This window comes from Ascaphus truei, chromosome 3, assembly GCF_040206685.1.
Source record: "Ascaphus truei isolate aAscTru1 chromosome 3, aAscTru1.hap1, whole genome shotgun sequence".
Classification (NCBI taxonomy): domain Eukaryota; kingdom Metazoa; phylum Chordata; class Amphibia; order Anura; family Ascaphidae; genus Ascaphus; species Ascaphus truei.
The window spans coordinates 65,422,683-65,435,138 of NC_134485.1; the positions used below are offsets into that span (position 1 = coordinate 65,422,683).

The 12,456-nt window shown below is 40.0% G+C and overlaps 1 protein-coding gene across 1 annotated transcript; it reads right to left on the minus strand.

Moving 5' to 3' along the window:
* Window positions 1-2,142: 2,142 nt before the first annotated feature.
* On the minus strand, window positions 2,143-8,304 carry LOC142491515 (beta-crystallin B1-like). The gene is made up of 6 exons (XM_075594187.1): window positions 8,177-8,304; window positions 5,724-5,798; window positions 4,918-5,036; window positions 4,079-4,211; window positions 3,440-3,582; window positions 2,143-3,019 (listed from the first exon to the last, which is right to left on the minus strand). Exons 2-6 carry the CDS (start codon window positions 5,787-5,789, stop codon window positions 2,851-2,853), a joined length of 630 nt encoding a protein of 209 aa, XP_075450302.1. The 5' UTR covers window positions 5,790-5,798; window positions 8,177-8,304; the 3' UTR covers window positions 2,143-2,850.
* Between the last annotated feature and the right edge of the window lie 4,152 nt (window positions 8,305-12,456).

Below are 12,456 nucleotides of genomic sequence, written 5' to 3' on the forward strand. Positions count from 1 at the left end.
TGGAGAAAATCGCGCAGAAAACGGCGAGTTACGAAAAACGCGCCAATTTTTTTTTCTATTTCTAAAACTCGCCTCGCGGCTGGCGAGAACCTCCATCTCGCCAGTTTTAAAAATATCCTTATGCAGAGAGGCGCGAACGGCATCTAGCGGCTGTTCGCGCCAATAAAATGGCGCGATTGTCTCCTTTTTGCCTCGCCAGGAAAAGTTGGCAAGAAGCTGCCGCTCGCGGCCATAGCAAAGGAAAAAAAAGGCGCGATTTTTTTTAACACATTTCTGCAGCGCGCATCTCGCCAATTTAAACTCGCCACACGCATTCATGTTAAACATAGCAGAATTCGCACATTTCTGCATATGGAGAATAAAACTCTCCAAAAAAGCTACTTTTTATTAAACTCGCCAATTTTAAAATTCGCTGCTCTCTGCATAGGCCCCTTAGAGTTTTAATTATAATACCAACCTTTAAGAGTTAAAAATGTACACAACTATATATTCCCCAACACACAAACAAAAGATATGGAATAGAAGAAAATACAGTCTTTTAAAATGATGGTTGAATCTCCAAAGCTGCTTTATTGCCCTTACTGAGCTAGGTGTGCAGGCCCCTCTGTCAGTGAAGGGGTGAACCTGAATAACAGACTGATTATAAACAAGGTAAATAAAACATAACAGGCATTACCTTTAATGACATTTGTTTTTTATTTTTTTCTGCAAAGAGTCTGACACACGTATTGATGGATCGGCAGAGCTGCGGTTGGATGGACAGTGCGTGGAAAGGAACAGAGAACAGTTCCATGCTGTGCATTCATTCGCTGAGGTTTGTGTGTGATAGAAAAAAAGACTTGTTTCTCCCTGAGAAAGAGGACACTGACCAAAAAAAAGATGTACCCATCCTCTAATACAAAACGCTTGACTTATTTATTAGAGAGAGGGATTTTTTTTTAATTGTTATTATAAATTATAATCTTTGGAGCATAGCCAGTGTTACCTAGTATATAGTAGAATACAGTACACGGTATACAGCCAGGGCAATGTGACTTAGCTAATATAGCATGTACCTAGCAGGTCTGCTTTCAGATTTGCATCCCTTCCCTGCCTTATTTTAGCAATGAAAGAGTAAAGAAGCCGTGTGCAGCTAAATTGCTAAGGTCATATTTTCCCAGATTGTCTTGGCTTGTGTTACCGCTACAGAAAAGATGTGGCCAACAATGCATTGTGTCACTTCCCCCACCCCTTAACAGAAGTCTTGGGCGCTGGCACCACATATGGCACTGACAACCTCATAACTAGGCTTCCTCTTCCCATCACTGCTGGACACAACCAAACTACCAGGGACAGTGCCCACTGCTGCAGGAAACTCCAGAGGTCTAGCAGAGGTTAAGATTAGTTCAAACTATTCCAGAGCACACAAGGTTAAAGCAGTGTATATGTAACCAATGTAGAATATTAATACTATAATATTGTATATTATAGTACTATAATTTTGTATAATATAGCATGGAGGTTCCAAATCATATTTAATTCACAAGGTAGGAGAGAGGCAACCTGAAGTAATGTGTTGGAACTAAGCTTACTTCATGGGGGTCAGTAGATGGTCTTTGTGTTAGAGTGGGACATAGCTGAACAGATCAGTGCTAGAAAGAGAACAAATGAAGGGCACTCGATGACTTCAGGACATAGGTGTACAAAGCTAAGTGAGGGATCTGTACATGGATACTTGATGGACATTTAGACTAGTTTTAGCAGTGCAAACTGTTGTTTAATAGCCATTCAGTCCCAATACCCATGAACCATGGACACTTGCTAGATCATAACCTTTTATTCATCTCTTGACTGTATACTGAGGCTACCAAATTCTTCCAGGACTGACTGAACTAGCTGTGTTCTTAAATCCTCTTTTCTCAACAAGACAAACTGACCACGTCTCCCAGAATGGTTTAAGGGGGATATTAGAAACATATTTGGCTCAACCTGCCCCATTGCAGCCTCAATTTGATGCACCCTCTAGACTCTCTCCTCTATCTCTTGAGTCTCCAAACTCCTTTATACTTTCTTGCTTATATAAAAGTGTTCTTGATTCTTTATTCTGGTTTGCCATTTGGCTCCAAATACTCCTGCTCAGGCCCACCCAGACACTTTTAAAAAAAAATCTGGATGGCAAGTTTAACCCAAGCAGGTTAATGCTCCAATTTTAATAGGGCTACAGACATCAGCTTCTTAGCCTGTCATCCAGATTTTACAAAACTGCCCTGACCAAATCTGTCCATGAAAGCTGGAGCTAATGACAATGCTATTTTTACCCCTGAGAACCATGCTAAAGCCGTAGGTTAAAAGAGCTTTCAGATTTTTATTTTACTCTGCATGAGTTTAGTTTCTAGCAAATGATCTCCCGTCGAGAAGCCAGGGCAAGCAAATGTCCAATACAGGCAAAAGGTGACATGCTCAACATTTCCACCTTTCCATTACAGACAGAGCAATGCTTCTGTGAGCCTCTACATACCGGTATGACAATACAGCAGAGTGTGCCTGAGATAATCCATTATACAAAATGGAAGGGGCAGTAAAGTATACATTTGTCAACTTGTAACCGCTGGATGAAAATAATGACTTATGGAAATGAACTCGCGAGGCTGAAGATTTTCTCATCAAGCGATTATCTGATGGCAACTAAACTCTTGCAATGATAAAAAGGATCAATAAATAAACCTCAGGGATGAAAGGTAAAAATAAGTATTTTGCATCCCTCTTCCACACCAATAAGCTGAGAATGGTTAAAAAAAAAAAAAAAAAAAAAAAAGAAACAAGTCCCTTTGTTTTGCCAGTCAGGTTCTGTGTCTTATCCTCTGTGCCCTTCTAGTTCACAACCTCAAAGTTTCCTCTCTTGTACCACTGCATGTCCTTCACACGGCGCATGGACTGAATCTGCGGCTGGTTGGCACCCCAGTTGTTCCAGTGCTTGTATGGTCCATACTCCATCAGGTACTGATACCCTCTGTAGCCAGGATATTGGTACCCTACCCATCTGGGGGAAAGAGATAAGAGTCAATAGACTCCATTACTGAAGATTCCAACTACATGAGCAGCGTGCAACCTATACATACAATCTGTGGGAGCTGTACTTACTAAATCTCCATTTATATGCAAATAACAATTCTTCCATAAACACATATTTGGGGGTCTAGTTACTACATTTCTTTTAGTTATGTAAGTTTCATTGGAGCTGCTGAAACAAGTAGCAATACACAGTAGTGTTAGTATTTACTGTTCAATATGACTGTGATATGTCTATACAGTGGTTTGGCAGCTATAGTCTTGGGCTGATATTCTACATGAGCGCTTAAACTAAAATACAGGGAAAGGCGATGTACAAACTGAAAAAAGAATGGAGTTTCCCGAGGCTGTTGCAGGGGAATTCAGCTGTCTGAAACGCCCCAAAACTTACGTTCCTCCAGAGACTTGGACACTTGCCACCCTATTCTGGAATCCATAGGACCACAGGCTGGGAATGTCTTCATCACAGACTTCCATCTTCCTCCCCTCAAAGTTAGCGCATTCGTACAGGAAGATCTTGTAATCTTGTGTATCCTTTCATTCAACAATGGAGAACAAGCAAACATTAGCCCCTGTTTTTCCATAAAACGAATAGTTGGGCTGAACATCTCATATTAATAAGTCTTTGCTCTTACAGTGTCGTATAGCAAGTGTATAATGGGCTGTACACAGCAAAGCTATACAGTACCAATCAATTCTTGCCACAGAGGCAATGAGGACCTGTGTTTGAGTCTTTTTTTTTGACCAACTCTTCAGGCTGATGAACTGGTAAACATAACAAGGGGTTTTAAAAACGGCATCAGATTTATAAAAGGAAGCAAAAAAGAACGCAATGGTATGGAGATGTGATCCGAAACCTGTCACTACCCCGCAATACCAGATCGTGTAGGGGGAGATCAGATGGGACACAACCGCCAGTCATAACCAAACCAATATATAGAAGGTTTCTACAGTGATTCAAGTGCCAGTGTGCAATACAGAAGGTAATTTTTTTTGTGTATATCATGCAATATTCCTGCCAGCTCCTTACCATACGGACTGGTCGCAAAGACATGATTCTGTCAGCACGGAAGCAATTAGACCAGGAGTCCCAGCGAGGGTACTCTCCTTTCTCCAGAATGAACATCTCGCCGCAGAAATCTTTCTGCTCATATGCCACCCAGCTGTGAAAAAAGCAGACACGTAGAACACAATGTGAGCTGGGAAGCAGCAACGAGGAGACAGGCTTGTTCTTGATAACCAGCGGCTGGGGTCTGGTCTTGGTTTTGCTGAGACATTCTGGTTGTTGTAGCACTGCCTTTCTGTATTGAGAATGTCAAGACAACAAATCCAGAATGCTCAGGGATGGAACTTAGTTGACCGAGGGCCAATCTGCAGATGAGGCAGATGTGGTCCATTTATATTTTCCCACCTAGAAGTATAAGGGGGTTAATTTATCAAAGTCTCCTGGCTGCAACAGTGGGGCAAAAAATACTAATTGGTTCAGATGTATTAAACTGGAAAATCCCATTGGATTCAAATGGGGTAGTATTTCATTTAATAAATCTGAAAAAAATTTGCCCCCGTTTTGCATCCACCACTTTGATAAATAACCCTGGAAGGTAGACAGTGTCTAAAACAATACCCTGGTTTTCTAGATTACAGGTAGTCCTCGTTATCCAACGTTTCACTTTACAACGAATGGCATATCCAACGCTTTACAATGCCACCCTATGGGCCGTTTTTCGACGCCTGAATGCATTATCCAACACTCACCGCCACTGATTAACATGGGACTCACTTTACAAAGGTTTCACTATCCAACGCTACTTCCAGAACGGATTCCGCTGGATAACCGAGGACTGCCTGTATATAAAACTGAAAACTTACGGTCCAGAATCCACTCGGATGGACTTCACCTGCTCAAAGCCACGGTCACACAGGTTACGGCACTCAGCACCAAACTCTAACTTGCGGCCTTGGAAGTTCTCATACTCGTAGCAGATCAACTGTAGGATGAATGTGCGGTTATATAACTGACAGCTCAAGAGTCTTTTTCCAGTTGTAATATGGACACGAAGCAAAAGGTGACACACGGTGTGCTCATTTGCATCTCATTACCCAGAATCCCGGGCTGCAGTGGAAGCACTGTATGCTAAGAGATAATGGGGAAAAACAGGGTTGCAGATCTCTCTGAGACATGCGAATGTGCTCACAAGTAGTATTTTTATTTACGGTATGGTAGGGGTTTTTTCCCTTTTTTTTACTCACCATAACTTATTTGGTGTCAGTTGTAATAAACCTTTTATGTCATTTGTCAAAAGTGACTGAATTTGCACAAGGCAAAATAATATATAATGAGATATTTTCCATGACCTGGCAGTTGGTTGGGTCAAGTGCAAATCTGTAGAAACGTTTCTGTTGTGTGGAAATCCTCAAGGGACATCTCTCACACGTCCCATGGCTGCCAAGTATTGTCCGTAGAGAGGCAAATGTTATATGTATGGTTTCTGCAGGGAGGGATTCCCTTCTCCCTGTGTACACAGTTAGGACTATGCGTGTATATAAGATAGAAATTGTAGTAATTGAATTGATGAGTTCTACCACCTGAGGCAGAGGGATAGGGGAGAATAAGTCCACAAGGTAGGAAATGTAAACCTTTATTTCCTCTTTACTTGTAATTCAGACATGCATACCTTGTAGTTTTGCAGACCCAGAGCTGAGTGGCTGCCAATGCTGCCCTGCGCTCCACTGTGCGACATCCTCGAACACTGGAACAGAACATCTTGTTACGTTTTAAATGTACTCACTGCAGGGACAGCTTTTCATGCACAAGCACCGTCTCCTACACAATGCCCTGCAAGAACCTTTCTGTCTCATCCTTCAACAATATATCAGCACAAATTCTAGTAGTTTCAACCAATATCACTATTGTTTCTGAGGCAAATATTACCCAATATCCAGTTCATTTTTAGATCTGATTTTCTTCTCTCTATCCCCATGAATAATAAGAACTTTAACCCTTTTAGTGACTGCATTAAACATGTTAACAAGCCTTTTGTGTATGCTAGAATCATTAAGTATCACTTTTAAGACACTTAAGACAAAAAACATCAAAAAGACAGTTCAGCTGTGTCAGCCAGTCCATTATATTTGAACAGATATCATGAATTTTCGTAGGACATGCGAATGCAGATACTTATGTCCTATTTACAATTTATTTTTACTTTTTACTTTTATTTTACATTTTTACTATTTATTTACATTACATTTATCATGGAGTTACCAGTGTACTTGCTAAGCTAATAGTACACAGTAACACTGCTCATTATGCAGTGCAATTGAGAAGAGAGAATGCACATTATTTCTACTGACTACATCATAATTATAGGCATTGTCCTAGGGATTACAAGTACAGTATATCAAAATATTGTCAAGAAAATCATGACTTTAACAGCCATCCCAAGTATAGCAATATACATTAAACTGTCAATTCAATTTGACCTTTTTGATATGGAAATAAATAAAACTAATGGCTACATATTTTTAATGGAAGGATAAACACGATTTCCATAATCCACTGTACAAAAAGTTTTACACAGTGAATGCTGGTATATTGCATTTATCAGCTATATAATATCCTTCAAATAAAACTGAAATAGCCCATATAATCAACCTTAAACAGGCAGTACATTAATTTACAAAGGGTATGCAGGGAGTATTACAGTGCTTCGTAATAATCAATGGATGGATAACTTTCTCATCAACAGTTACAGTACTATCCCTGCATTTCAATATAGATGAGTAGATTAAATTCGTTGATGTTATGACTTATTTTTAGCCTTCCTTTTCCCTGTGTAGCCTAATATATTATGTAAATATTGGTAAAATGACAGCACTGCTATATCTCCATGTGCTACCACAAGTTACTAATAGATCTTACGTTCTACCTCTGTGCAACCAGTTCCAATAATAACAAAAGTTACTATTCCTCGATATATTGCAGTTTTAACACATTACTCCTTAACAGGAGGTATCAGTAGCAGTACAGTATATCACTATACTAATCTAGCTAAAACATTACTGCACAAATACATGTTTACAACAATATAACACGTTTTAGATACTTTTTCAACACACCGGAAAATGAATAATAATATTACTAGTTACGACCCATCGTGAACCAATTTGAAGACATTCTCACATCTCTAGATGTGAGTTCAGTAGTGTATTCTCCCATAAATAACTATGTATAATAACATGTCCGACAGTGAAGGGGAGCGCAGGCCCACAATGACAAGCGAAAAAATACACTGCAATATGTAGGACCTATATGTGTATTGGTTCTCTTTTCATTGTGCACCTGCGCTCCCTTCACTGAAGACTTCACTGCTACTGAAGAACCATCAGAACGGTTCCTTATACAGGGTTTTTTGAGCTGCCTTAAAATTTATATTCACTTATGCACGTGTGCACACGTTTTAAATTCTGAATCATTTATTGTTGGCACTATTTAATGTGATTAAGTTATTTCTTATAGTTGTCTACTTGTCAATCATTTTAGTATTGCACTTCGTGCACCATCACTTTTAGGAGTGCCTTTTTTTTTACACTTTTTTTTGTTATCACTAAAAACATGGGTGGCATAGAGAGATATAAGATGGACCACAATACCTTTACCCACCAGTGAGGAAAGAATAGTGGCTGAGTCCACAGGTTTAATCCACTACGTATTGTATTGTATGTCTTTATTTATATAGCGCCAAAAGTGTACTCGGCGCTTCACAAAGAATACAGTACAGGGAATTATAATTATACAATAAGTGCAGCAAAATCAGACAATAGGAAAGGAAATCCCCGCCCCGAAGAGCTTACAATCTAAGCCACCAAAAGCTCCTAATTAAATCTATAGAATCAATTTCAAATGTGTGTGTAGACACACACACACACACACACACCATTACTATTTCCACATCATTTTCTAGCATCACCATTACCTTGCATACTTGTTTAACAATTTATAAAGTTCACCACACCCCTATTCACTAATATACAATTCCAGTACAATCCATACTTCCCCGAACGTCCTAAAACAGATTATATCTATACACCTGCCAGGAATAAGAAGAGCACCACGAGAATTACTCACAGTATTGCTGGAATTGAGTCACAGAGAGAGATGCTTGGTGTCAGACCAGGCCCCCACCCCACTAATTTATACCCCATAAATCTGCTTGCACCAAACTTTTTTTTTTCTTCTTCACGTTTTCAGAGGAGGAGACTAAACAGAATGAGAGGAAATGACCTGAGTCCATTTTGTATACAAAAGCACGTTAGAAGTGTGGTGGGGTCTGCGGGGGACCGGGGAGGGCTTTGAGCTGACACTGCTTATGGTTTTGTCCTGACATGAGCGTTCAGCAAAAAACAAACAAAAGGCTCAATCAGACGACGCATATCTCTGATTGTGTTCTTGGAACAAAACTGCTGACCCCACAGGCTGTGCGGTCTGCAGCTTCATTACCTCACTTGTTTCCAGGGCTTAAGAGCTAAGTAAACCACCAGTAACATGAATGCAACCACGTTCTAATACACGGGGCCTACCTGCCGGCCTTGAATTGGAGGCCTCATGAAGTTGCACCTCTGTAACCCTCGCTGCCCACTATCCTTAGTATCTATTAATATGTTGTAGGACTAGCAAGCACAACAAAGCAGTGTGTTGCCCCTACAATTCTAAAGCAGTTAACGTTACTGTGTTTTGTGAGTACAGTACAGGCAGTCCTCGGTTATCCAACGGAATCCGTTCTGGAAGTAGCGTTGGATAGTGAAACCGCTGTAAAGCGAGTCCCATTTTAATCAGTGGCGGTGAGCGTTGCATAACGCATTCAGGCGTCGAAAAACGATCCTTAGGGTTGCATTGTAAAGCGTTGGATATGCCATTCGTTGTAAAGTGAAACGTTGGATAGCGAGGACTACTTGTACACCACTGTCATCACTGAAAGGAACTCAACAGAAGCCCCCCCCCCCTGGCCCCTTATGTATGACTGTTCCAGGACAGCTGCTAAAGCATCCGAACCTACTTGCCATATCCAGATGTTGATACTCCAAAACTCTAGCAATCTAGAACAAAAAAAAAACAGCGTCAGATTTATTCAAGAACAGAGTTTCATACAGTAAGTGGGATTATTTGATCTGAAAAATATGGTGCTGGTTTGTGTGCTCAAGTTTTGCAGCCAGTACATGAGTACCAAAGTTTGCCAGCTGAAAAACTGGGGCATAGTAAGGGGAAATAATCTGCCCCCAATTTATTAAAAAAAACTAATTCCATTGAAATTGTGTATTTTTTTGGGGGGGGGGGGGGGGGGGGGAATGGTGTATTTTTTTAATGTGTTTGGAAATGTTGTATTTTTATATATTTTTGGAAATGTTGTATTTTTTATATATTAATATAAACATAATATCATATTATTTTAATAACCTATTATTGTAGCAGTGGGTCTCCGGAGCTGAATCGCATTGATTTCAGGTCCGGGGACCCCTTGCTTCCCAAGTTACAGGCCTCGTTATGGGGTGCCGGTATCCAAGTGGCCATGTTTAAATTCTCCCGCGTCACCGCCCAAGTGATTGGGGGATTTAAAGCAGAGGGATACTGGCACCTCATAACGGGGCCTGTAACTCGGGAAGCAGGTGGTCCCCGGACCTGAAATCAATACGGTTCAGCTGCGTAGACCCCCTGCTACAATACTGGATTAAAATAAAAGCAGCTTCATTACCTTAGCGGCTAACCGCTAAGGCAATGAAGGGGTTAAGCCAGAGTACCTGGTTTATTGGGGGTATAGGGGGTGAGTGAAGGGGATAGTTGTCCCAGGGTGGGTGGTAAGGCCTACCGGGAAGGTTGCGGGAGGGTTTAACCCCTTAATTACCTTAGCGTTAGTAACCGCTATGGTAATGAAGGGGTTAACCGCTCCCATTACTCACCGAAGGCCTAACCACCCACCCTGGGGCAACAACCCCCTTCACCCACCTCCTCTACCCCCAATAAACATTACAATACAATCACCAATACAATGCATTGAAGCCCCCCCCCCCCTCCCCCTCCTACACAAATACAGTACAGTAATCAGCAAAATTCCTATTATCCATTTCTGGATAATAGCACATTTGCCCATTAAAAAATAAAACCTAAACCACAGCATGACCCAGCCAGCATATAGTAAATTAAAGTTGTACTTATCCCTGCCTGGATGAAGGCCGTCCTCTCCCCCTTGGTCTTCCTCTTCTTCAGTGGGTACCAACAGTAAAATAAAAAAAAGTAACTACTGGCCACTGACCCCTTAATCACCTCAGTGGTTATTTACATTCACCATGAATGTGCCTATTTTCTTCTAATACACTTCTTTTTTGGATACAATTGAGTGTGCTGTCTCTTCTTTGCTTTGTGGCCCTGAGACTCTGGATCTGCCTGGTAAGGAGCTTATTTATACCTACTGTCTATATGGGATAAGCACCTACTTTACTGCTATATGTGTGTGCCATCTGCCTTTTCTCTTTATATATATATATACATATATCTATATATATATATATATATATATATATATATATATATATATATATAGATATATGTAGAGGTATCAGTACCGTGTTAGCCGAGCTTCAATAATCAAAAAAATAAATAGATGATACCGTTCTGTGGCTAACGAAATGCTTTTATTTGTGCGAGCTTTCGAGATACACTGATCTCTTCTTCCGGCGATGTTACAATGAATGAAGCAAAAGGTAAACTTAAAAACAGTGCACTGTTCGGGACACTTAGCAGTGGCCTAAACAGAGATCGAAATTTTATGAGTCATTACTGACAGTAGTGAACGCTCGTCCCATAAGCGCTAAAGGCCATGTCTGTACATACTGTGCTATATGTATGCACACACAGCTGTCTCTCACACATACTAATACTCCTTATTTTTCCATCCCTATACACCAATAGGGACCACTAAGTATCCACACACACTTTTAGTTGTGCTACTAACTCTCACATTTCCACACCCACCCACACCATTTATATCCAGTCCCACTCCACACACACCTTGTGTAAAGCACTGTATATACTGTGGTCTCTCCATTCATTTTTATTCACACTGATACACATACACACTCTTTCTTAACTTGCTTTCACAGTAACCTTTTGACACCTCTAGCCATAAAACACATCCACACCAGGGGAAGGAACAGCACAGATAACATTCCAAGAGACACTGTTTTTAAGTTTACCTTTTGCTTCATTCATTGTAACATCGCCGGAAGAAGAGATCAGTGTATCTCGAAAGCTCGCACAAATAAAAGCATTTCGTTAGCCACAGAACGGTATCATCTATTTATTTTTTTGATTATATATATATATATATACATATATACATATACACACACACACCCACAAACAGAACATTTCTTGCTATGTTAAAGACGAGAAAATTATGTTTAAATTAATTTAAAAATAAGTCTTTTTTTTAAACTTCCAATCCAAAGAAATGCAGGAGACTGCACCACATGTGCTTATCTTAAAACTATGTTTTTTTTTTTTTTTTTACAAAATCAAAGCAAAATGGCATTTAATAATGTACATTTGTGCATTAAGTATATCTGACCAGGTCACTGATGGTTACAGCAAAAGAGTAACATTTTCTAAAAATTCATTAAGGAAAAAAAAAGGCTCTAAAACAAAGATTTTGGATAATGGGGGTGATGTATCATAGCAAACTTGGAGCAAAACCTATGCAAATTGCATAATTTTGTCTTGTGTGCCTTCCATCAATGTATCGACGTCCTTACTCCACGTTTTGCGTCACCTTGTTATATATATATATAACATTTTTAAAGCAATTTTGTAAGTGAACATAAAAAGACAAGTCCATACTATGGGTCCTGCAAGAATTAAATAAGCACAATGCTATAATAACACCTCTTTCAAATGTATTGCATTTTGGTATCATAACTCGTGAGTGCCATGGAATAGTTTATTAAACTCTTACTTTCTGGCAGTGGCAAATATACAGTAGGTTAAACAGGTTTCTTATATTTGAGGCAGATCTGTCTGCGTTGAGATGTGCGCCCGATCACACTTGGTAGAGGTCTGTACCAGCAGATAAATGGGAAATGAAAGTGACAGCAACAGAAACTAAGATTAATGTCATTCTAATGTGCTCTCTGTAACTCCTCTCTGAAATTCTGTAGTGTACATTCTAATGTGCTCTCTGTAACTCCTCTCTAACGTTCTGTAGTGTACATTCTAATGTGCTCTCTGTAACTCCTCTCTAACGTTCTGTAGTGTACATTCTAATGTGTTCTCTGTAACTCCTCTCTGACGTTCTGTAGTGTACATTCTAATGTGCTCTCTGTAACTCCTCTCTGACGTTCTGTAGTGTACATTCTAAT

Excerpts from the sequence above, each read along its gene's own strand:
- LOC142491515 (XM_075594187.1), bottom strand. The coding sequence starts at position 5,789 with ATGTCGCACAGTGGAGCGCAGGGCAGCATTGGCAGCCACTCAGCTCTG. Across the intron at positions 5,037-5,723 it reads TGGGTCTGCAAAACTACAAG|TTGATCTGCTACGAGTATGA; the intron begins GTATGCATGTCT and ends TTCATCCTACAG. Across the intron at positions 4,212-4,917 it reads ATCCGAGTGGATTCTGGACC|CTGGGTGGCATATGAGCAGA; the intron begins GTAAGTTTTCAG and ends CTTTTTTCACAG.